Here is a 25,549-nt window from a genome sequence, read left to right on the forward strand (position 1 = left end):
CCCTGTGTGGGAAGGGGAGCGGCTGGAGGAGCTGTGCTGCTGCAGAGGTGCTTGGGGGGTGGGTGAGGCCAGGGTCACAGGCAGGGAGGAGGTGGCTGCAGAGGGTGCATCGACAAGATGGGGTAGAAAAGTGTTCCTGCTGTCCCTTGACATGGATCTCTGCAAAGACTGAGGGGCCTTTGCCCAGATACCAGGATTGAGCTGTTTGTAGTCTTGTGGCTCCTGAGAGAAGCCTGGTGTGGAGCAGGACGTGTTTTTCCCAGCTGAGTGGCCCGGGAAGCAGGTGGCCTGGAGTGATCTTTGTGCTGGTGGTGGGCAAGAGACAGGAGCTGTCAGGGAACACTGAGGGTCACATTTCCATGGAAGTGGCTGTGCTGGCTGTGTAAGCACTTAAGAGGATGTTGGGGTCCACAGCACAGCCCCATCAGTGTGAGGATGTGGAGCTGGTGGAATCTCCTGGGTCTTTTTCCTTGTGGCGGTCACCCACATCTCAGGTGCCATGGCCAGACTTGCTGTGCCCCGATGGGGCCTTTGGGCACAGGGATCCCATTCATCTGCTCTGGGCAGTCTGTGCTTCTGAGGCACTGATTCTTGTCTTCTCTCCCTCTTCACAGTCCCGGGTCCAGGCAGCATTGCTGAATCAGCTGTTTGCAATTTCAGCCAACCTGGAGACACTGTCAAGGTCACCTGCTCTGGGATTAGCTGGCCTTACACTGCCTGGTACCAGCAGAAGGTCCCTGGCAGTGCCCCTGTCACTGTGATCTATGTTAATAGCAAGAGACCCTCAGACATCCCTTCACGATTCTCCGGATCCAAGTCCGGCTCCACGGGCACATTAACCATCACTGGGGTCCAAGCCGAGGACGAGGCTGTCTATTTCTGTGGTAGCTACGACAGCAGTGGTACTGGTATATTTGGGGCCGGGACCATGTTGACCGTCAAAGGCGATGGTGAGTTGCCGATTTCTTCTCGGTCTTTCCTTCCCTGTTGCGAAATCATGACGGCAGCAGTGGCAGCAGCTATGGTGTGTTGACAGTGAGTAGCAGGAAGTGAGGCAGAACCCAAAATCAGAGGAAAGGTTTTGGCCCTTCTTTCCCCCCTTTTGTTTCCTAGAGCCCTGGAGCTCACTTTGTGTCTGTAGACCATCATCCTGGTCCCTGCAAAACTCACGGTGTGGCTTTGTCCCCCACCCCACTGCCTCTTATTACTGATGACCATATTGTCCTGCTGCTGCCTCTGTGGTGGGGGTGCACTGGGCTGAGCTCTGCTCCTCAAATGTGCCAGTGGCCTTGTCCTTGTCTGTCCTCCTCCCACTATTGCATTCACTATAACCTTCTCTGGGCAGGTCTGTACTCCTGTGGCACTGGCTGAGCCTCTCTTTTCTCTCCTCTCCTTTTCCAGGTTCCCTGGTCCAGGCAGCACCACTGAGTCAGCCGTCCTCATTGTCAGCCAAGGTGGGAGAAACCATCAAGATCACCTGCTCCGGTGGCAATGGTAACTATGGCTGGTTCCAGCAGAAGGTCCCTGGCAGTGCCCCTGTCACTGTGATCTGGTACAACAACAACAGACCCTCGGACATCCATTCGCGATTCTCTGGATCCACATCCGGCAACACGGGCACATTAACCATCACTGGGGTCCAAGCTGAGGATGAGGCTGTCTATTTCTGTGGGAACTATGACAGCAATGCTGGTCAGCCTCCTCTTGCTGCTGCCATTTCTCCTTGCACAGCCCTCACATCTTGGGTTCTCTGTGTGTCTCTGATTCTCTCCATTGCATCATGGAGTCTTTGGGCACAGGGGCCCAGTCCTGATGCCCTGGGCAAGGCTGTGCTGCTGGGCAATGTCTGATCTCTGTCTTCTCTCCCTCTCCAGCTTCCCTTTTCTGGGCAGATCACTGCTCCTGTGGCACTGGATGATCCTCCTTTTCTCCCCTCTCTCTTCTTCCTCTCCAGGTTTTGTGGTCCAGGCGCCATCACTGAGTCAGCTGTCCTCATTGTTAGCCAAGGTGGGAGAAACCATCAAGATCACCTGCTCAGGAAGCAACAACGAGTATGGCTGGTACCAGCAGAAGGTCCCTGGCAGTGCCCCTGTCACTGTGATCTATGATAACAGCGGGAGACCCTTGGACATCCCTTCACGATTCTCTGGATCCATATCTGGCAACACAAACACATTAACCATCACTGGGGTCCAAGTTGAGGACGAGGCTGTCTATTTCTGTGGTAGCTACGACGGCAGTGCTGATACATTTGGGGCCGGGACCATGTTGACCGTCAAAGGCGATGGTGAGTTGCCGATTTCTCCTCGGTCTTTCCTTCCCTGTTGTGAAATCGTGACAGCAGCAGTGGCAGCAGCTATGGTGTGTTGACAGTGAGTAGCAGGAAGTGAGGCAGAACCCAAAATCAGAGGAAAGGTTTTGGCCCTTCTTTCCCCCCTTTTGTTTCCTAGAGCCCTGGAGCTCACTTTGTGTCTGTAGACCATCGTCCTGGTCCATGCAAAACTCACGGTGTGGCTTTGTCCCCCAACCCACACTGCCTCTTATTACTGATGACTATATTGTCCTGCTGCAGCCTCTGTGGTGGGGGTGCACTGGGCTGAGCTCTGCTCCTCAAATGTGCCAGTGGCCTTGTCCTTGTCTGTCCTCCTCCCACTACTGCATTCACTATAACCTTCTCTGGGCAGATCTGTACTCCTTGGCACTGGCTGAGCCTCTCTTTTCTCTCCTCTCCTTTTCCAGGTTCCCTGGTCCAGGCAGCACCACTGAGTCAGCCATCCTCATTGTCAGCCAAGGTGGGAGAAACCATCAAGATCACCTGCTCCGGTGGCAATGGTAACTATGGCTGGTTCCAGCAGAAGGTCCCTGGCAGTGCCCCTGTCACTGTGATCTGGTACAACAACAACAGACCCTCGGACATCCCTTCATGATTCTCCGGATCCACATCCGGCAACACGGGCACATTAACCATCACTGGGGTCCAAGCTGAGGATGAGGCTGTCTATTTCTGTGGGAACTATGACAGCAATGCTGGTCAGCCTCCTCTTGCTGCTGCCATTTCTCCTTGCACAGCCCTCACATCTTGGGTTCTCTGTGTGTCTCTGATTCTCTCCATTGCATCATGGAGTCTTTGGGCACAGGGGCCCAGTCCTGATGCCCTGGGCAAGGCTGTGCTGCTGGGCAATGTCTGATCTCTGTCTTCTCTCCCTCTCCAGCTTCCCTTTTCTGGGCAGATCACTGCTCCTGTGGCACTGGATGATCCTCCTTTTCTCCCCTCTCTCTTCTTCCTCTCCAGGTTTTGTGGTCCAGGCGCCATCACTGAGTCAGCTGTCCTCATTGTTAGCCAAGGTGGGAGAAACCATCAAGATCACCTGCTCAGGAAGCAACAACGAGTATGGCTGGTACCAGCAGAAGGTCCCTGGCAGTGCCCCTGTCACTGTGATCTATGATAACAGCGGGAGACCCTCGGACATCCCTTCACGATTCTCCGGATCCACATCTGGCAACACGAACACATTAACCATCACTGGGGTCCAAGCTGAGGACGAGGCTGTCTATTTCTGTGGTAGCTTTGACAGCAGCAGTAGTGCTGGTATAATTGGGGCCGGGACCATGTTGACTGTCAAAGGTGAGTTGCTGAATTCTTCTCGGTCTTTCCTTCCCCAGTGCGAAATTGTGACAGCAGCAGTGTCAGCAGCTATGGTGTGTTGACAGTGTGTAGCAGGAAGTGAGGCAGAACCCAAAATCAGAGGAAAGATTTTGGCCCTTTTCCCTCCTGTCTGGCTGTGGGGCTAAGGCCGGTTTCTGTCACCTCTGCACAGCCATGGCAGGGAATATCCTCTCCTTGGTGTCCCAGAGAACAGGGGTGACTTTCTGGCTGGGGTCACCATTGTCCTGGTCCCTAGAAAACTCATGGTGTTCCTTTGTCCCCAACTTGTCTGTTCTCTGACTATGGCATTGCCTGTAACCTTGTCCAGGAAGTTCTGTGCTCCTGGGACACTGGGTGACTCACCTTTGCTCCTGTCTTTTCTCTCCCTATCCAATTCCCTGGTCCAGCATCACTCAGTCAGCCGTCCTCGGTGTCAGCCAACCTGGGAGACACTGTGAAGATCCCCTGCTCTGGTGGTAGCCATGGCTACTATGCCTGGTTCCAGCAGAAGGTCCTTGGCAGTGCCCTTGTCACTGTGATCTATACTAATAGCAACAGACCCTCAGACATCCCTTCACAATTCTCTGGATCCTTGTCTGGCTCCACGGGCACATTAACCATCACTGGGGTCCAAGCCGAGGACGAGGCTGTCTATTTCTGTGGTGACTGGGACTACAGCAGTTATGCTGGTATTGTGACACAGAGAGATGTGGAAATGAGGTACAAAAGAGTTAAAAATGGAGTTTTTCTGTCCTTCTCATGGCCAAACAGAGTTGTGGATGTGGGTGTGGTGCAGGTTTTTGTCTCCTCTGCACGACCATGGCTGTGAATGTCCCCACTTCTGTGTCCTAGAGCACTGTAGATGACTTTGTGTCTGTGGACCATTGTCCTGGTCCCTACTAATCTCACAGAGTTCCTTTGTCCCCCAGCCCTCTCTCTCTTGCTCCTCCTGACCATGTCATCCTTTTGCTGCCAGCACTGCCTCTCTGCTGCGATGTGTTGGGCTTGGCTCTGCTCCCTAAATTTCCCTCTGGTTGTGGTTCCATGCATTCCCCCTCCAACTGCCCAGGAGAGGACCGTATTCTTGGGGCACTGGCTGATCCCCACTCTTCTCCCCTCTCTCTTCTTCCTCTCCAGGTTCCCTGGAGCAGCATCACTGAGTCAGCCCTCCTCATTGTCAGCCACCCTGGGAGAAACCATCAAGATCACCTGCTTTGAGGGTAGCAGTGCCTGTGGCTAAGTCCAGCAGAAGGTCCCTGGCAATGCCTCTGTCACTGTGATCTGTGCTGGCACAAAGAGACCCTCAGTGGTGCTGGAGGACATGGATGTGCCAGGGCTTCTGGCAGTAAAGAGCTGTGGTGTGACTAATTGCTGCTGCCCTCCAAATGTCTTGTCCTGTGTTTGGTGCTGTTGCCCAGAGAAGCTGGGAGAATCCCTGTCATTATCTCTGGGCATCCTGCTCTGGTCCATGGGCTCTGTGCCACTCATCTCTGGTGAGAGCAACTGTGCTGAAGGGCCCTGTGTCTGTGTGAGAGGCTCTCCCCTGTGAGCATGGGCTGCCTTGGGCAGGGTGCTGTGCAGAAGCCCTGAAGGCCGTGGCCAGGACTGGAGGAATCTCTGGACCTGGTGGGAGCTGTGGCAGAGGTGAGAGACAGCAAGGGCAGAGTCCCGTGCCAGGCTCTGCTCTCAGTTCCTCCAGCACTGTCCCTGAGGCCCTTCTTGTCCCCACACGGTGTCAGTGTGGTTCCACTGCACAGTCTGAGGTTCACAGGGCTGCCAGGAGGCAAAGGGGCTGTGGAAAACCAGGTGCCAGTGTGTAACACTGTGATGCAGACCCCCAGCTGGGGGCTTAAAAGCAAGTCAGAGTCTTCTCCTCTTGCTCTCTGGGTTCCCTGGTCCAGGCAAGACTGACTCAGCTGTCCTTGGTGTCAGCCAGTGTGGGAGACACTGTGAAGATCACCTGCTCTGGAAGTAGCATCAACTTGTATGGCTGGTACCAGCAGAAGGTCCCTGGCAGTGCCCCTGTCACTGTGATCTATCTCAATGACAAGAGACCCTCGGACATCCCTTCGCGATTCTCCGGATCCAAGTCCGGCTCCACGACCACATTAACCATCACTGGGGTCCAAGCCGAGGACGAGGCTGTCTATTTCTGTGGTAGCTGGGACAGCAGCAGTGCTGATCAGCACGGTGGAGGCACTGACTCTGGCATTCTGCCTCCTCTTACTGCTGCCATTTCTCCTTGCAGGACCCTCACACCTTGGGTTCTTTGTGGGTGGCTCTGGGCTCGTCCATCGCACTATGGGACCTTTGGGCAAAAGGCCCCAGTCCCAATGCCCTGGGGAGGGCTGTGCTCCTGGGACAATGGCTGAGGCCCCTCATCTTCCCTCACTCTCTGTGTTCCCTGCTCCAGGAAGCATTGCTAAGTCCACTGTCCTTGGTGCCACACACCTGGGATCTCCTGTTGCAGGGGTAGCTTCTCCCCACAAATACCATGGCCAGGAATCTCTGGACCTGGTGGGAGCTGTGGCAGAGGTGACAGGCAGCAAGGGCAAAGTCCCGTGCCAGACTGTGGTCTCAGTTCCTCCAGCGCTGTCCCTGAGGCCCTTCTTGTCCCCACACGGTGTCAGTGTGGTTCCACTGCACAGTCTGAGGTTCACAGGGCTGCCAGGAGGCAAAGGGGCTGTGGACAACCAGGTACCAGTGTGTAACACTGTGGTGCAGAGCAGCCCCCACTGGCTCCTTTGGAGGCTGCCCTGGGCTGTGTGGTGGGCAGACAGCAGAGGGGCTGCCCCAGGCTGGACAAGAGTGGGAGGATGTGCTGTGGGCAGTTAATTGATATGAACTCCAAGTGGCTGTGAGGCCACTGGAGACCCCCAGCTTTGAATATGGAGGACCTGAGGGCTTGTGTTTCCTTCCCGTCAGGTAGCCTTGAAGCTCCTGGTCTTGATGTGGCTCCAGTGCCCTTCCACAGTCCCACTTCTCTGCTTGGAGGTTCCCTTGTGGCAATTAAGAGAGGCCCAGTGTAAGCACCTCGTTTGTAGCAGGACCTGGTTTGCCCAGCTCCTCTGTCACTGCTGCTGATCAGTGCACAGGTAGTGTGGGCACCCGGGGACCAGGAAGCACCAAGCAGACTTGGGTGCTGCAGGGCGGGTGGATGTGTCCCCAGAGGAGCCTGCAGTGGGCAGGGGGAGCACTGGGGCAAGAGCTCCAGTGAACACTGATGGCCACATATCCAGGGAGGGGCTGTGCCTGGGCAGGTGGGGGCTTAAAAGGGAGTCAGGGCCCACAACACAGCCCCATCATTGCAGGGACGTGGAGCTGGTGGGATCACACCATGGCCTGGGTCCCTCTCCTCCTCGCGGTGCTCACCTACACCTCAGGTGCCATAGCCAGACTTGCTGTGCCTGGATGGGGCCTTTGGGCACAGGGGTCCCATCTCTCTGCCCAGGGAGGACTGTGCTCCTGGGGCACTGACTGACCCACATCTTCTCTCCTCTCTCTTCTCTCTCTCCAGGTTCCCTGGTCCAGGCAGTGCTGACTCAGCCGTCCTCATTGTCTCACAAGGTGGGAGACACCGTCAAGATCACCTTCCCTGGCCTTAGCAGTAGCTGGCCTAGTGCTGACTGGTACCAGCAGAAGGTCCCTGGCACTGCCCCTGTCACTGTGATCTATGAAAATGACAAGAGACCCTCAGACATCCCTTTGCGATTCTCCAGATCCTTGTCCAGATCAACGGGCACATTAACCATCACTGGGGTCCAAGTTGAGGACGAGGCTGTCTATTTCTGTGGTAGCTACAACAGCAGCAGTGATTCCACAGTCACACGGAGCAATGGGGAAGTGATCCCAAAATCTCCTGCCATTGCAGACCTCAGTCAGGCCTCTCTGCTGTTCCTATTTGATGGTGGACCAGGTCCCCATCATGGCCCTGCCCTTGCTGCCCTGTGCTTAAAGTGGCTGTGCCTGATGTCCCAACTTGGACACCCCTTAGAGCTCCAGGTCTGTGCCCATCCCAAGGTTAGGAGCAGTGCCAGAGCAGTGCCTGCAGAGGGGTGTGCTGGGGGCAGTGTTTGCTGTGTGGGCAATGGACTGGGCCAGCTGAGGGAGCAGAACCCTGCAGACAAGCCCCTGAGTGGGAAGGGGAGCGGCTGGAGGAGCTGTGCTGCTGCAGATGTGCTTGGGGGGTGGGTGAGGCCAGGGTCACAGGCAGGGAGGAGGTGGCTGCAGAGGGTGCATCGACGAGGTGGGGTAGAAAAGTGTTCCTGCTGTCCCTTGACATGGATCTTTGCAAAGACTGGGGGGCCTTTGCCAGATACCAGGACTGAGGGGGTTGTAGTCTTGTGGCTCCTGAGAGACACCCACTTGTAGTGCCTTGGTGTGCAGCAGAATGTGTCTTTCCCAGCTGAGTGGCCGGGGAAGCAGGTGGCCTGCAGTGATCATGGTGTTGTTATCAGCCCTGTACACAGGAGTTCCTGGTGCAGCCAGGCCGTGGTCCTACTGGGCAGGAACACGGACTGGGTGGTCCTTGGCTGAGCTCAGAGCTCAGCAGCGATGTTGGGGAAGGAGCAGGCAGCCCAGAGTGATCATGCTGCCTTTTGGTGGGCCAGAGGAGCCTGCAGTGGGCAGGTGAAGCACTGAGGCAAGAGCTCCAGGGAACACTGATGGCCACATATCCAGGGAGGGGCTGTGCCTGGGCAGGTGGGGGCTTAAAAGGGAGTCAGGGTCCACAACACAACCCCATCATTGCAGGGACGTGGAGCTGGTGGGATCACACCATGACCCTGGTCCCTCTCCTCCTCGTGGTACTCGCTCACACCTGAGGTGCCATGGCCAGACTTGCTGTACCTGGATGGGGCCTTTGGGCACAGGGGTCCTGTCCCTCTGCCCAGGGAGGATTGTGCTCCTGGGGCTTTGACTGACTCCTGTCTTTTCTTCTCTGTCCTCTCCCTTTTCAGGTTCCCTGGTCCAGGCAGCGCTGACTCAGTCACCTCGCACGTCAGCCAAAGTGGGAGACACCGTCAAGATCGACTGCTCTGGGAGTAGCAGCAACTGGGGTTATACTGCCTGACACTACCTGGCACTGCCCCTGTCACTGTGATCTATACTAATAGCAAGAGACCCTCAGACATCCCTCCGCGATTCTCCGGATCCGAGTCCGACTCCACGGGCACATTAACCATCACTGGGGTCCAAGCCGAGGACGAGGCTGTCTATTTCTGTGGTGGCTACGACAGCAGCAGTGGCAGCAGCTATGGTGTGTTTTGACAACAAGCACCAGGAAGTGAGGCAGACTCCAAAATGACAGGAAAGATTTTAACCCCTGTCCCTCCTTTCTGAATGTGGGGCTGAGGCAGGTTCCTGTCCCTTCTGCACAGCCACAACAGGGAATGTTGTTTCTTTCTTGTCCCAGTGAATGGGAAGTGACACTGTCTCTGGGGACCATTGTCCTGGTCCCTATAAAACTCATGGTGTAGTTGTGTTCCTCACCCCACTGTGTCTTGCAACTGATGACCATGTCCTGCTTCTGCCAGGGCTCTCTCTGTGCTGGGATGCGTTGGGCTGGGCTCTGCTCCACAGTTTCCCTGTGATCATGTCCATGAGTGTTCTCTGACTGTGGCATTCCATGTAACCTTGTCCAGATAGTTCTGTACTCTTTGAAACTGTGTGACCTTCCCTTTCCTCCCCTCTCTGCTCTCCCTTTCCACGTTCCCTGGTCCAGGCAGCATCGCTGACTCAGCCGTCCTTATTGTCTCACAGCATGGAGAAACTGTCAAGATCACCTGCTCTGGGGGTAGCATCAACTATTATGGCTGGTACCAGCAGAAGGTCCCTGGCAGTGCCCCTGTCACTGTGATGTGTCTCGACAGCAAGAGACCTTCAGACATCCCTTCGCAATTCTCCGGATCCACATCCGGCTCCACGGGCCCATTAACCATCACTGGGGTCCAAGCTGGGGACGAGGCTGTCTATTTCTGTGGTAGCTACGACAGCAGCAGTGGTACTGGTATAGTGACACAGAGAGATTTTAAAGTTAAGTATAGGGGACTTAAAAATGGAATTTTTCTTTCCTTCTCATGGCCATGCAGAGATGTGGATGTAGGGCTAGGTCAGGCTTTTGTCTCCTATGCTCTACTGTGTCTATTAAACCCACTCCTATTTTTTCCTAGAGCCCTGGCAGTGACTTTGTGGCTGTGGACTATTGTCCTGGTCCCTATAAAACGCATGGTATAGCTTTGTCTCCAAATGTGCCTGTGACATGTCCAGATCCATTCTCATCTAACTGTGACATTCCCTGTAACCATGTCTGTGCATGTCTGTGCTTCTAGTTTAATGGCTGACTCTGCTTTTCTCCCCCCTTTTCTTTCCTTCTCCACATTCCCTGGTCCAGGCAGCACTGCTGAGTCAGCTGTTCTCAGTCCCAGCCAATGTGGGAGAAACCATCGAGATCACCTGCTCTGGGGGTGGCAGCTACTATGGCTGGTACCAGCAGAAGGTCCCTGGCAGTGCCCCTGTCACTGTGATCTACTACAATGACAGGAGACCCTTGGACATCCCTTCGCGATTCTCCGGATCCAAGTCCGGCTCCACGGCCACATTAACCATCACTGGAGTCCAAGCTGAGGATGAGGCTGTCTATTTCTGTGGTAACTACGAAAGCAGCAGTAATTATCTTACCACAGTGACATGGAGCAATGAGGAAGTGATACAAAGCCCTCCTGCCATGGCAGGGGCTGCTGTCTCTGCTGTCCCTGTTTGATGGTGGGACAGGTCCCTGGCATGACTCTGCCCTTGCTGCCCTGTGCTAATGTGGCTGTGCCTGGTGTCCCAGCACCATCCAGTAGAATCCTTCCCTTGTCATTTGTGGAGGAGAGTAGATAGGATAGAACTTAATAGACTACTTCAGATGGAAGAGCCCTTCAATGATCACATAGTCTAACTGCCTGGTCACTGCAGGGCTGGCCAAAATGAAGGCATTGTCCCAGTGCCTCTACAACACTATCAGGCTTGGAATATGATCCAATTCTCTAGGAAGCCTGTCGAGTGTTTGAACTCACTCTCAGTAAAGAAATGCTGGCATGACCTCCCAGCAACCTCCCTGCCCTGTGCTCCAGGTCCAAGGTACCCCCGCTCTCCCCAGCTTGTGCCCAGGGCCCAGCCCAGCTGCGTGAGAAGCCCCTGGGCCATCACCCCAAGGGGCTCAGACCTGCTGGAACTGCAGCCCCAGCACCAAGGGATGGGGATGTGCCCTAGGCCAGCGAGCTGGGCCAAAGCTTTGCCTTCAAAGCCTGGGAAGGGACATTTCGCATGGGCATTGGAGTTCCAGGGTTATGCCTGAGGCTGCCAGGGCAGAGCAGGGCTGGTCAGGGGTTATACTGCAAGAGGAGCCCACAGGCTATTTCTGTGTTGTCTGTGTTTGCTCAGTGCCAGCCCAGTGGGCTCATGTTCAGCCTGTGCAGGAGCCTCCAGCACCTCTGGCCCCAAGGGAAACCCCTGGCCCTGGACAATGTCCCACTATGGCCCCACAAAAGTAAGGGTCCCTCAGGACCCTGAACCCATTCCCATCCTATGCTCAGAGCTACTCCCTGGGCACCTGGCACAGGGCTGGCCTTGTCCCTTTCCTCATCTCATTATTCATCCTTGGTACAGATGTCCTGTCAGCCATCCTTGGTGTCAGCCAAAGTGGGAGACACCGTCAAGATCACCTGCTCTGGGAGCAGCTACAACTATGGCTGGTACCAGCAGAAGGTGCCTGGTAGTGCCCCTGTCACTGTGATCTATGCTAATAGCAACAGACCCTCGAACATCCCTTCGCGATTCTCCGGATCCCAGTCCGGCTCCACGGCCACATTAACCATCACTGGGGTCCAAGCTGAGGACGAGGCTGTCTATTTCTGTGGTGACTGGGACAGCAGCAGTGGTGGCTATGGTGTGTGGTGCCAACAGGTAACAGGAAGTGATGCAGAACATCCTCCTTTTGGTGTCCCACAGAGCTGCAGGTTCTCTTGATTCCCCCCCATGTCTGGAGAGCATTTCTTTGTCACAATAAAGATCACAATGTAGCCTTGTCCCTCACCCCACTCTGTCCTACTACTGATGACCATGTCCTCCTGCTGCTGCCTGAGCTGCCTCCGTGCAGGGATGTGTTGGACTGGGCTCTGCTCCACAAATGTGCCTGTGACCATGTCCAGGTCCATTCTCTTCTGACTGTGGCATTCCCCATCCCTCTGCCTGGGGGCAGCTGTTCTCCCAGGGCACTGGCTCAACCCCTCACCCTTCTCCCCTTTCTCTTTTCCCTCTCCAAGTTCCCTGCACCAGGCAGCATCGCTGAGTCAGCCATCCTCAGCCTCAGTCAGCCTGGGGAGACACTGTCAGGATCAGCTGCTCTGGAAGTAGCAGCAACTATGGCTGGTACCAGCAGAAGGTCCCTGGCAGTGCCCCTGTCACTGTGATCTACTGGAATGATGGGAGACCCTCAGCCTTCATGATCTCCAGTGCTGTGACTGGTTCCACAGGATCACTGGGGTCCAAGCCAAGAACAAGGCTGTCTATTAGTGTGGCAGCCACAAAAGCAGCAGTGGTTGATGTCATGGTGACACTGAGCCACAGGCAAGTGAAATCTCAAGCGTCAAAGAGGCTGGTTTTGTCTCCTCCTTCCCTTCAGCCAGGTAGTCTCCAGACCACCTCTCCAGCTTTGGGGCTTTTCCTTTCCTTTCCTGATGCCCTTCCCTGTGTGTTCTATGTCTCAGGGTTGTGACTATGATGAGGCATTAGAGCTGGTTTCCTAGAGAAGTTGTGGATGCCTCATCCATGGAACTATTCAAGGCAGGCTTGGTTGAGGCTTTGCACAACCTGGTCTAGTGGAAGGTGTCCCTGCCCATGGGAGGGGCTTGGAACTAGGTGGTCTTGAAGGTCCCTTCCATCCCAAACCATTCTATGATTCTATGACTATGTTCCCAGTGACTGGGTCTTGGTGCTGCAGAAGCCCTGTCTGGGCTCATCCCCACTGCCCAATATCCATGTGAGGGGCAGAGGAGCACTGAGACAGTGTTAGAGCTGGAGCCTGAGGAGCTGGCTAAGAAAACCTTTGCCACATTTCTGCTGTCCCAGCCTGAGTCCTGCCTGGGGGCCTGTGGCATTGCAGCCACCCTGGATGCTCAGGACTGGGTGTGTGGGTGTTTGTCAGCCCGTGGGAGCCTCAGGCATGGAGGCCAGGACCAGGGGGGAAGAGCCCCTCTCTATCTCATGGCATCTCTCCAATTCCAGCTATGCCAACAAGCTTATTTTCCAATTTGCGTAATATGTTGTTTACACAGAGGCACATCAAGTTGTGATTGGCTCAGCGCCAAAATACACCCTGGAACTAGCTATTTTCCAGCTCCAGGGGAGACTCTTTTAAACCATGATAGTCCCCCTCTGTCTTCAGTGTCCATCTCTCCCTCACCCTTCAGCCTTTGGTCCTGCAGGCACTCAGCCTGAGCTGGGAATGAGGGGTCTGTGGGGGTGAATTTTGGCTTGGAGCTGGGAGGTGTCTCCGCTCTGTGTCCAGGGACAAGCTCTGCTGCACCTGTGGTGATGGGACTGTGCGTGGAGCGGAGAGGGAGGTGACGAGAGAGGCGTGGGCAGGATCCAGCCGTGAGTGCAGTGTCAGATTTTCATGGAGGGGCCGTGTCCTGGAGGGGCGGAGGCTTAAAAGGGAGTCAGGGTCCACATCACTGCCCCATCATTGCAGGGACGTGGAGCTGGTGGGATCACACCATGGCCTGGGTCCCTCTCCTCCTCGCGGTGCTCGCCCACACCTCAGGTGCCATGGCCAGACTCGCTGTGCCTGGATGGGGCCTTTGGGCAGAGGGGTCCCATTCCTCTGCCCCTGCGCTCCTGGGGCACTGACTGACCCCTGTCTTCCCCTCTCTCTCCTCTCCATTTTCAGGTTCCCTGGTCCAGGCAGCGCTGACTCAGCCGCCCTCATTGTCTCACAAGGTGGGAGACACCGTCAAGATCCCCTGCTCTGGGAGCAGCTACAACTGGTATGGCTGGTACCAGCAGAAGGTCCCTGGCAGTGCCCTTGTCACTGTGATCTATGCTAATAGCAACAGACCCTTGAACATACCTTCGCGATTCTCTGGATCCTTGTTGGACTCCAAGGCCACATTAACCATCACTGGGGTCCAAGCCGAGGACGAGGCTGTCTATTTCTGTAGTGGCTGGGAGAGCAGCAGTGGTCGTTTTATATTCGGGGCTGGGACCCGTGTGACCATCAAAGGTGAGTAGTTGATTTCTTCTCGGTCTTTCCTTCCCTGGTGAGAAATTGTGACATTTTGTCGATTTTTGGTGATTTGGGGTTTTTTCTCGGACTTGGGGCTGGGCTGGGGTCTGCCAGCCATTTGGGGACGGGCACGAAGCGCAGCGTTTTGGGCTGGGTCTTGTCCCTACGGACTCTGAGGATTCTGGCACACGTCACAAAGGATTGGGAGGTATTTTCTGGCACGAAAGATCTTAAAATTCACCCAGGAAATATATCTGAGGTCTCAGGAAGAAGAAAACTTGAGTTTAGGTCTCAAAAAGAGGCGCTTTTGTCTTTGTTAAAGAAATTTCTCAGTCCAAAATCTAAGTCCTCAACTCTTAGTCCTGAGGACTAAGTCTGTCACCACCGGTGAGAGAAAGGGGCTCCTCTGTGGGGTCCTGTGGCCGAGGGTGCAGGGGCTGTGAAAGGACAGCTGTGAACAGCTCGTCCCTGGGCTCTTAAATAAAAACTTTCAGGGGTATCCCAAAGAGCTCATTGTGCAGGTAAGTCATGTCAAAAATGGGGATTAGTGCTTTGAAAATGCTGCCAGGAATGTCATTTGTCTGTCTTTGTCTGTAATTTTAAAACGAATGTGTTCAAAAATCCCAATTGAACCAAATTACTGGGGGCTAAGATAAAAAAACCTGGGTTTTGACCATTTTTATGCAGAAATTTTTTAATGGTGAAGTCATCCTGTTTTTTGAATAGAGATAGAAATAGAGAGAGATAGAAATAAAATGAGAGACAGAGACACTGTGCATTGGAGGAGGCAGCAGAACCACCTCAGAAAGACCAAATGTCTTTTCTCCATCTTTTTTTGTGTGATTTTTCCTTGTGCTTTTTCTGAGACAAGTCTGAAATTGTCTGAAGGCAGAACTGCCCAGAAAATGGAGTTATTTGTCTGTGAAATTTGTTGAATTTTTTTTTAAACAAATGGCCTTACAAAAGGAAAGAAATAGGTTTGTGGCAAATAACTAGAGATTTAGCTATGCATATTATAAATAAAAATATGTAATATAATGTTTATTGCATATAGGAATTGCATAAGTGCATAAATGTTTGTTACATGCATTTTATAGAATTCTACATATATTCATATAATGATATGTACCACATATGTAAGTATATTGTATACTTTATAGATGTGGTCTTCAATATATGTATATTTTGTGTATTAGCTGTATATATCTGCAATATGTACTATGCATATGCACATATATGTAGAGATAGAGTATATAAAACATATATACAAGTGTATATGGGATGTATGTATATGTGTACATGCATTACACACATATATATGCACATATTTTATATATAAAAATTTATAATTTTTTTTAAAAATTATGTATATAATTTATAAAGAAATAAACACATAAATAAATAATTGGATGGATGGATTTCCCTAATCTAAATACACTGTAGTTATAAGTGGTAAGCTCTTGGCTGTGGGAGAAGCAGGGTTTGTGGGTAGTTCCAGCTGGGCAGGCAGGGGCTGTGGTGGGGCACAGGGCCCTCTCTGATCCCACACCTCTCTCTTCTCTCGCAGGCCAGCCTGAGGTCACTCCCTCCCTCTACGTCTTCCAGCCGCCCTCCGAGCCGATCTTGAAGGAGAACAAAGCCATTCTGGTGTGTCTGGTGCAGGGCTTCTATCCTGAGCATGTGGATGTGGAATGGGTGGCTGATGGCACCCTCCTCACAAACAACGTGCAGACCAGTCCACCCGTGCGGCAGAACGACAGCAAGTACATGACCAGCAGCTACCTGACACTGGATGCCAGCCAGTGGCAAAATTACAGCACATACTCCTGCAAGGTCAAGCACGAGGCTGGCAATGTGGAGAAGACAGTGAACAGATCCTAGTGCTCCTAAGCCCACTGGGACCTCCTCGCACCCACCAACCCCATGGCTGGGGTCCAAGCCAAAGAGGACACACATAGGAGGCAAAAATATCAAAAGTGGGAGTGCTGGGGATTCACATTGTCCCAGAGGCATCATTGGGACTTGTGATGGTTTCTGTCCCTGTCATGGTTTTAGCCCCCAAAAGCCAATTTTCAAACCCTCCACAAATTTGCTCCAAGGCTGAGAGAAGTTTCACACTGGCAAACACACTCAACATCGGGAATTCTATCAAAGTTTATTGCTAACAGAATAAAAAACTATAAAGTAATATATATATAACAATCTTAACTAACTCTCCTCTGGTAAAACAATTTATTTACACAGACCATCCCTCCCTCCCCTGATAAAGTCCAGGAGGAAGAAGGTGTCTTTTCACTTTCAGGGCAGCACAGTCTCTTCTCTCATCTTTAAGGCAGCAGTTCTGATTTGCTGTAGCTGGGAAATATCTCTCTCTCTCTCTCTCTCTCTCTCCATCAAAGTGTAGGGGGTCTCTCTCTCACCCCCACTCAGACCCACGGTTCTAATCGAGGGGCTCACCCATGGACTTCGAGGGAAACAAGCTCATTATCACCATGGTCGTCATCCACAGGGTACAGGGAGTTAAAGCTCAAAGTCTTTATCTCTTGTTCCATGGAGGTTTCCTTCCACGGGAGTTTCAAGGGGTCCCCTAGGCAGGATTCCACCCCTCCTTTCCCGGGTCAAGAGGGTTCTGGGGGTTTTGGACTCACTTCTTACTCCAGAAATGTTTCCTGCAGCTTTCTCATCTCTCTGCTCATTCAGCTCTCTCTCCGCAGGATGTCCCTGCTTCTCTTGATCTGGCTCCATGTCATATTTGCTGCTCGCCAGGCAGCTCCTCTTGCTCTCTGGAATTTTCTAACTTTTGCTTCACAGTCTTTTGGCCAGAACCCAGTCTCAGCTCTGGCTGCAGCTCACTGGTCTGTGCTGGCTCTGATGCCATTTCCCCCCCTTCCACTGTGAGGAGGGAAGAAAATGCCATAGTCAGGGGCCTCCCAATTTTCGGGATTTCTCTCGACCATCAGGCTCATTGAGGGGTCAGGGCCGGCTGCTGTGCCACACCTGGCCCCTTGGCCAGGACCAGGGGGGAAGAACCCCCAGTCTCTCTCTCTATCTCATGGCATCTCTCCAATTCCAGCTACGCAAACAAGCTTCTTTTCCAGCTTGTGTAATATGTCGTTTACACAGAGGTGCATCAAGTTGTGACTGGCTCAGCGGAGGCATAAAAGGGACTCAAGGTTCACGGCACAGCCCCACCACTGGGGAGACGTGGAGCTGGTGGGATCACACCATGGCCTGGGTCCCTCTCCTCCTCGCGGTGCTCGCCCACACCTCAGGTGCCGTGGCCAGACTCGCTGTGCCTGGCTGGGCTTTGGGCACAGGGTGCCTGGCCTATCCCTCTGCCCAGGGAGGGCTGTGCTCCTTGGGCTTTGACTGACCCATTTTCCCCTCTCTCTCTCCTCTCCCTTTTCAGGTTCTCTGGTCCAGGCAGCGCTGACTCAACCGTCCTGATTGTCTTACAGGGTGGGAGACACCGTCAACATCACCTGCTCTGGGAGCAGCTACAACTGGTATGGCTGGTACCAGCAGAAGGTCCCTGGCAGTGCCCTTGTAACTGTGATCTATGCTAATAACAGCAGACCCTTGAACATCCCTTCGCGATTCTCCGGATCCTTGTTGGACTCCACGGGCACATTAACCATCACTGGGGTCCAAGCCGAGGACGAGGCTGTCTATTTCTGTGGTGATTGGGATGTATTCGGGGTTGGGACCCATGTGACCGTTATAAGTGAGTCGCCAATTTCTTGGTCTTTCCTTCCCTGGTGCGAAATTGTGACATTTTGTCGATTTTTGGTGATTTGGGGTTTTTCTCGGACTTGGGGCTGGGTTGGGGTCTGCCGCCCATTTGGGGACGTGCACGAAGTGCAGCATTTTGGGCTTGGTCTTGTCCCTACGGACTCTGAACCACGAAGGATTGGGGGGTATTTTCTGACATGAAAGATCTTAAAATTCACCCAGGAAATATGTCTGAGGTCTCAGGAAGAGGAAAACTTAGGTTTTAGGCTGACAAATTTCTTTAACAAAGACAAAAATTGCCTCTTTTAGAGACCTAAACCTAAGTCCTCAACTCTTAGTCCTGAGGACTAAGTCTGTCACCACTGGTGAGAGAAAGGGGCTCCTCTGTGGGGTCCTGTGGCCGAGGGTGCAGGGGCTGTGAAAGAACAGCCGTGAACAGCTCGTCCTTGGGCTCTTAAATAAAAACTTTCAGGGGTATCCCAAAGAGCTCATTGTGCAGGTAAGTCATGTCAAAAATGGGGATTAATGCGTTGAAAATGCTGCCAGGAATGTCATTTGTCTGTCTTTGTCTGTAATTTTAAAAAGAATGTGTTCAAAAATCCCAATTGAACCAAATTACTGGGGACTAAGATAAAAAAACCTGGTTTTTGACCATTTTTATGCAGAAATTTTTTAATGGAGAAGTCATCCTGGCTTTTGAATAGAGATAGAAATAGAGAGAGATAGAGATAGAAATAAAATGAGAGAGAAATAGAGACACTACATTGGAGGAGGCAGCAGAACCACCTCGGAAAGACCAAAGATCTTTTCTCCATCTTTTTTTGTCTGATTTTTCTTGTGCTTTTTCTGAGACAAGTCTGAAATTGTCTGAAAGCAGAACAGGGCAGAAAACAGAGTTCTTTGGCTGTGAAATTTGATTTTTTTTTTTTTAAACAAATGGCCTTGCAAAAGGAAAGAAATAGGTTTGTGGCAAATAACTAGAGATTTAGCTATGCATATTATAAATAAAAATATGTAATATAATGTTTATTGCATATAGGAATTGCATAAATGCATAAATGTTTGTTACATGCATTTTATAGAATTCTACATATACTCATATAATGATATGTACCACATATGTAAGTATATTGTATACTTTATAGATGTGGTCTTCAATATATGTATATTATGTGTATTAGCTGTATATATCTGCAATGTGTACTATGCATATGCACATATATGTAGAGATAGAGTATATAAAACATATATACAAGTGTATATGGGATGTATGTATATGTGTACATGCATTACACACATATATATGCGCATATTTTATATATAAAAATTTATAATTTTTTTTAAAAATTATGCATATAATTTATAAAGAAATAAACACATAAATAAATAATTGGATGGATGGATTTCCCTAATCTAAATACATTGAAGTTATAAGTGGTAAGCTCTTGGCTGTGGGAGAAGCAGGGTTTGTGGGTAGTGCCAACTGGGCAGGCAGGGGCTGTGGTGGGGCACAGGGCCCTCTCTGATCCCACACCTCTCTCTTCTCTCGCAGGCCAGCCTGAGGTCGCTCCCTCCCTCTACGTCTTCCAACCGTCCTCCGAGCAGATCTTGAAGGAGAACAAAGCCATTCTGGTGTGTCTGATAGAGGGCTTCTACCCCAAGCGTGTGGATGTGGAATGGGTGGCTGATGGCACCCTCCTCACAAATAACGTGCAGACCAGTCCACCCGTGCGGCAGAACGACAGCAAGTACATGACCAGCAGCTACCTGACACTGGATGCCAGCCAGTGGCAAAATTACAGCACATACGTCTGCAAGGTCAAGCACGAGGCTGGCAATGTGGAGAAGACAGTGAACAGATCCGAGTACCCCTAAGCCCGCTGGGACCTCCTCGCACCCACTGGCCCTTTGCTGGCTCCCTCCCTCCTCCCCACTTCTGGGGACAGCGGCTCCTCCCAGCCACACACCTCGCTCCCCATGTACCCCTGTCCCCTGCTCCTGTCCCCCCACTCTGAGTGTCAGACAAATAAAAACCGACACTGAACTAGTGCTGGCTCAGCATCCCTGTCTCTGTGTCCTTCCAACGCGCCCGCTCCCCACACACGGGCTGGGGTCAGCCCAGTGCCACCAGTATGGAGGGTGGGATGGGAACACACACACGTGTACACACACACACTTATATTGGGGGGGGCTCTGTGCAGCTTCTGCTCATCCCTGGGGACTACAAAAGCAGCAGCAAGAGTGTTACCACAGTCACTTGGAGAAAAGGGGAAGTGACAGAAAACTCTTCTGCCTCCTCCAGTTAGGAGTCTCTGCTGTCCCCATTTCATGGCAAGGCAGGTCCCTGGCATGACTCTGCCCTTTTTGCCCTGTGCTAATGTGGTTGTGCCTAGTGTCCCAGTATCATCCAGTAGAGCCCTTCCATTGCTTTTTGTGGAGGTGAGCACATGGGAAAGAACTGAATAACCTATTTCAGGTGGAAGAGCCCTTCAGTGATCATATTGTACAATTGCCTGGCCACTGCAGGGCTGCCAAAATGAAGGGCACTGGCAACACACGCAGGCTGGGGATATCATCCAACTCTCTAGGAAGCCTGTTGAGTGTTTGGCCACAGCCTCAGCAAAGAAATGCTGCCATGACCTTTCAGCAACCCTGTCCCCACCATGGCCCTGCCCTTACTGCCCTGTGCTGCAGGTGGCTGTGCCCAGTGTCCCAGCTCAGACATCCCTTACAGCCCCAGGTCTGTGTCCATCCCTGTCGTTTTTGCAGGGCATCTGAAGTGCTTGGGAACAGACTAATCTCCATGGCCACATTCCTCATGGCTGGGGTCCAAGCCAAAGAGGACACACATAGGAGGCAAAAATATCAAAAGTGGGAGTGCTGGGGATTCACATTGTCCCAGAGGCATCATTGGGACCTGTGATGGCTTCTGTCCCTGTCATGGTTTTAGCCCCTAAAAGCCAACTTTCAAACCCCCACAAATTTGCTCCAAGGCTGAGAGAAGTTTCACACCGGCAGACACACTCAACATGGGGAATTATATCAAAATTTATTGCTAACAGAATAAAAAACTATAAAGCAATATATATATAACAATCTTAAATAACTCTTCTATGATAAAAAAATGTATTTACACAGACCACCCCTCCGTCCCCCAATAAAGTCCAGGAGGAAGAAGGTGTCTTTTCACTTTCAGGGCAGCACAGTCTCTTCTCTCATCTTTAAGGCAGCAGTTCCGATTCACCGTAGCTGGGAAATCTCTCTCTCTCTCTCCATCAAAGTGTAGGGGGTCTCTCTCTCACCCCCACTCAGCCCCATGGTTCTAATCGAGAGGCTCCGCCATGGACTTTGAGGAAAACAAGCTCATTATCACCATGGTCGTCATCCACAGGGTACAGAGAGTTAAAGCTCAAAGTCTTTGTCTTCTGCTCCATGAAGGTTTCCTTCCACAGGAGTTTCAAGGGGTCCCCTAGGCAGGATTCCACTCCTCCTTTCCTGGGTCAAGAGGGTTCTGGGGGTTTTGGACTCAGTTCTTACCCCAAAAATCTTTCCTGCAGCTTTCTCATCTCTCTGCTCGTTCAGCTCTCTCTCCGCAGGATGTCCCTGCTTCTCTTGATCTGGCTCCATGTCATATTTGCTGCTCACCAGGCAGCTCCTCTTGCTCTCTGGAATTCTCTTATCTTTGCTTCACAGTCTTTTGGGCAGAACCCAGTCTCAGCTCTGGCTGCAGCTCACTGTTCCGTGCTGCCTCTGCTGACATTTTTCCCCCCTCCACTGCGAGTGTGGAAGAAAATGCCACAGTCCAGGGGCCTCCTCTGTTTGCGGGATTTCTCTCGACCACCAGGCTCATCGAGGGGTCAGGGCCAACTGCAGTGCCACACCTGGCCCCCCGGCCAGGACCAGGGGCGAAGAGCCCCCAGTCTCCCTCTCTACCTCATGGCATCTCTCCAATTCCAGCTACACAAACAAGCTTATTTTCCGGCTTGTGTAATATGTCATTTACACAGAGGTGCATCAAGTTGTGATTGGCTCAGCGCCAAAAAACACCACCCTTGGAACTAGTTATTTTCCAGCTCTGGGGGGGGCTCTTTTAAACCACGACAGTCCCCCTCTGTCTGTAGTGTCCATCTCTCCCTCACCCTTTGGCCTTTGGTCCTGCAGGCACTCAGCCTGAGCTGGGAATGAGGGGTCTGTGGGGGTGAATTTTGGCTTGGAGCTGGGAGGTGTCTCCGCTCAGTGTCCGGGGACAAGCCCTGCTGCACCTGTGGTGATGGGACTGTGCATGGAGCGGAGAGGGAGGTGACGAGAGAGGCGTGGGCAGGATCCAGCCGTGAGCGCAGGGTCAGATTTTCATGGAGGGGCCGTGTCCTTGAGGGGCGGAGGCTTAAAAGGGAGTCAGGGTCCACAGCACTGCCCCATCATTGCAGGGACGTGGAGCTGGTGGGATCACACCATGGCCTGGGTCCCTCTCCTCCTCGCGGTGCTCGCCCACACCTCAGGTGCCATGGGCGAACTCTCTGTGCCTGGATGGGGCCTTTGGGCACAGGGATCACATCCCTCTGCCCAGCAACTGCGCTCCTGGGGCTTTGACTGACCCATCTTCCCCTCTCTCTCCTCTCCCTTTTCAGGTTCTCTGGTCCAGGCAGCACTGACTCAGCCATCCTCATTGTCTCACAAGGTGGGAGAGACCGTCAATATCCCGTGTTCTGGGAGCAGGGGTAGGTATGACTGGTACCAGCAGAAGGTCCCTGGCACTGCCCCTGTCACTGTGATCTATGAAAATGACAAGAGACCCTCAGGCATCCCTTTGCGGTTCTCTGGATCCATATCTGGCTCCACGGGCACATTAACCATCACTGGGGTCCAACCCGAGGACGCGGCTGACTATTACTGTCATAGCTACGACAGCAGCAGTACTGCTGGTGTATTTGGGGCCGGGACCATGTTGACCATCACAGGTGAGTCGCCAATTTCTTCTTGGTCTTTCCTTCCTCGGTGTGAAATTGTGACATTTTGTCGATTTTTGGTGATTTGGGGTTTTTTCTCAGATTTGGGGCTGGGCTGGGGTCTGCCGCCCATTTGGGGACGGGCACAAAGCGCAGCGTTTTGGGCTGGGTCTTGTCCCTACGGACTCTGAGGACTCCGGCTCACGCCACGAGGGATTCCGGGGGTATTTTCTGACATGAAAGATCTTAAAATTCACCCAGGAAATATATCTGAGGTCTCAGGAAGAGGAAAACTTAGGTTTAGGTCTTTAAAAGAGGCGATTTTTGTCTTTGTTAAAGAAATTTGTCAGTCCAAAATCTAAGTCCTCAACTCTTAGTCCTGAGGACTAAGTCTGTGAGAGAAAGGGGCTCCTCTGTGGGGTCCTGTGGCCGAGGGTGCAGGGGCTGTGAAAGGACAGCCGTGAACAGCTCGTCCCTGAGTTCTTAAATAAAAACTTTCAGGGGTATCCCAAAGAGCCCATTGTCCAGGTAAGTCATGTCAAAAATGGGGATTAATGCGTTGAAAATGCTGCCAGGAATGTCATTTGTCTGTCTTTGTCTGTAATTTTAAAAAGAATGTGATCAAAAATCCCAATTGAACCAAATTACTGGGGACTAAGATCAAAAAAACCTGTTGTTTGACCATTCTTAAGCAGAAATTTTTTAATGGAGAAGTCATCCTGGCTTTTGAATAGAGATAGAAATAGAGAGAGATAGAGATAGAAATAAAATGAGAGAGAAATAGAGACACTACATTGGAGGAGGCAGCAGAACCACCTCGGAAAGACCAAAGATCTTTTCTCCATCTTTTTTTGTCTGATTTTTCTTGTGCTTTTTCTGAGACAAGTCTGAAATTGTCTGAAAGCAGAACAGGGCAGAAAACAGACTTGTTTGTCTGTGAAATTTGATTTTTTTTTTTTAAACAAATGGCCTTGCAGAAGGAAAGAAATAGGTTTGTGGCAAATAACTAGAGATTTAGCTATGCATATTATAAATAAAACTATGTAATATAATGTATATTGCATATAGGAAAGGCATAAATGCATAAATGTTTGTTATATGCATTTTATAGAATTCTACATCTATTCATATAATGATATGTACCACATATGTAAGTATATTGTGTGCTTTATAGATGTGGTCTTTAATATACGTATATTATGTGTATTAGCTGTATATATCTGTAATATACGCTATGTATATGCACATATATGTAGCGATAGAGTATATAAAACACACATACAAGAATATATGGGATGTATACATGTATTACACACATACTTTATAGGTGTGATCTTTAATATGTATATTCTGTGTATTAGCTGTATATATCTGTAATATATGCTATGTATATGCCCACATATGTACAGATAGTGTATATAAAACATATATAGAAGTCCATATGGGATGTATGTATATGTGTACATGCATTACACACATATATATGCACATATTTTACGTATAAAGATTATATATATAAATTATAAATAAATAAATATCTGGATGGATTTCCCAAATCTAAGTACATTGAAATTATAAGTGGTAAGGTCTTGGCTGTGGGGGAAGCAGGGTTTGTGGGTAGTGCCAGCTGCATAGGCAGGGGCTGTGGTGGGGCACAGGGCCCTCTCTGACCCCACACCTCTCTCTTCCCTAGCAGGCCTGCCCAAAACCCCTCCCATCCTCTTCCCACCATCCCCCGACGAGTTCTCGAACAACAAAGCCACCCTGGTGTGTCTGATAGAGGACTTCTACCCCAGCCGTGTGGCAGTGGAATGGTTGGCTGATGGCACCACCCTCACAAATAACGTGCAGACCAGTCAGTCCGTGTGGCAGAGAGATAGGAAGTACATGACCAGCAGCTACCTGACACTGACTGCCAAAGATTGGCAAAGTCACAGCACATACTCCTGCAAGGTCAAGCACGAGGCTGGCAATGTGGAGAAGACAGTGAACAGATCCTAGTGCCCCTAAACCCACGGGAACCTCCTCGCACCCACCGGCCCTTTGCTGGCTCCCTCCCTCCTCCCCACTTCTGGGGACAGCGGCTCCCCCCAGCCACACACCTCGCTCCCCATGTACCCCTGTCCCCTGCTCCTGTCCCCCCACTCTGAGTGTCAGACAAATAAAAACCGACACTGAACTAGTGCTGGCTCAGCATCCCTGTCTCTGTGTCCTTCCAACGCGCCCGCTCCCCACACACGGGCTGGGGTCAGCCCAGTGCCACCAGTATGGAGGGTGGGATGGGAACACACACACGTGTACACACACACACTTATACTGGGGGGGCTCTGTGCAGCTTCTGCTCATCCCTGGGGACCCCAATGAACTCCCCTGGCACGACCAAGACCAGGGGATGAGCAGCCTGGGGTACAGACTGCTCTGAACCTCCATGCCCATCATCAAGCACTTGTCCCTGGCTGTGCCACCCTTGTCCCTTGACCACTGGCCTCTGGGTGCTTTGCAGGAACACGTGGCCTCTGGTGAAGGCATGGGGACATGTCCTTTTGCTGCCAGCCCTGGCTCTGCCCCCATTTCCTCACTCAGCCCCACACTTCCCAGAATAGGGGTGCCAGTGTAACCACCAGTCAAACACATGCACTACTCTGTCCCTTGCACCCTGTGCCACAATCTATTCTAACACCAACAGACCCTCGGACATCCCTTCACGATTCTCCGGATCCATGTCCGGCCCCCTGGGCACATTAACCATCACTGGGGTCCAAACCGAGGACAAGGCTGTCTGTCTCTGTGGTGGTAAGGACAGCAGCAGTGATGCTGCCACAGTGACATGGAGCAAAGGGGAAGTGATACAAAACCCACTTAACTTAGCTGTCCATTACAGCCCCAGGTCTGTGCCCATGCCCTGTCATTTTTGCCAGACATCTGAAGTGCTTGGGAACAGACTAATCTCCATGGTCA

General features: G+C 51.8%; 1 protein-coding gene and 3 gene segments (V, D, J or C); all 4 read left to right on the forward strand.

The window, feature by feature from the left end:
* Positions 1-22: 22 nt before the first annotated feature.
* Positions 23-19,706, forward strand: LOC135424356 (immunoglobulin epsilon heavy chain-like). Its single transcript, XM_064675547.1, is given in 8 exon segments — positions 23-660; positions 663-950; positions 1,402-1,692; positions 1,955-2,287; positions 15,481-15,793; positions 16,791-17,185; positions 17,323-17,637; positions 19,198-19,706. Coding segments are annotated over 8 exon segments (2,520 nt in total). The 5' UTR covers positions 23-398; the 3' UTR covers positions 19,521-19,706.
* On the forward strand, positions 6,123-8,776 carry LOC135423995 (Ig lambda chain V-1 region-like). The segment is given in 5 exon segments: positions 6,123-6,181; positions 6,572-6,741; positions 6,958-7,029; positions 7,164-7,648; positions 8,605-8,776. Coding segments are annotated over 3 exon segments (555 nt in total).
* Positions 13,330-13,918, forward strand: LOC135424012 (Ig lambda chain V-1 region-like). The segment is given in 2 exon segments: positions 13,330-13,451; positions 13,578-13,918. Coding segments are annotated over 2 exon segments (387 nt in total).
* A 2,033-nt stretch (positions 19,707-21,739) lies between the features above and the next one.
* LOC135424018 (Ig lambda chain V-1 region-like) lies at positions 21,740-24,787 on the forward strand. The segment is given in 3 exon segments: positions 21,740-22,144; positions 22,274-22,603; positions 24,288-24,787. Coding segments are annotated over 3 exon segments (681 nt in total).
* Positions 24,788-25,549: the final 762 nt, after the last annotated feature.

Source organism: Pseudopipra pipra, chromosome 18 (genome assembly GCF_036250125.1).
Source record: "Pseudopipra pipra isolate bDixPip1 chromosome 18, bDixPip1.hap1, whole genome shotgun sequence".
Classification (NCBI taxonomy): domain Eukaryota; kingdom Metazoa; phylum Chordata; class Aves; order Passeriformes; family Pipridae; genus Pseudopipra; species Pseudopipra pipra.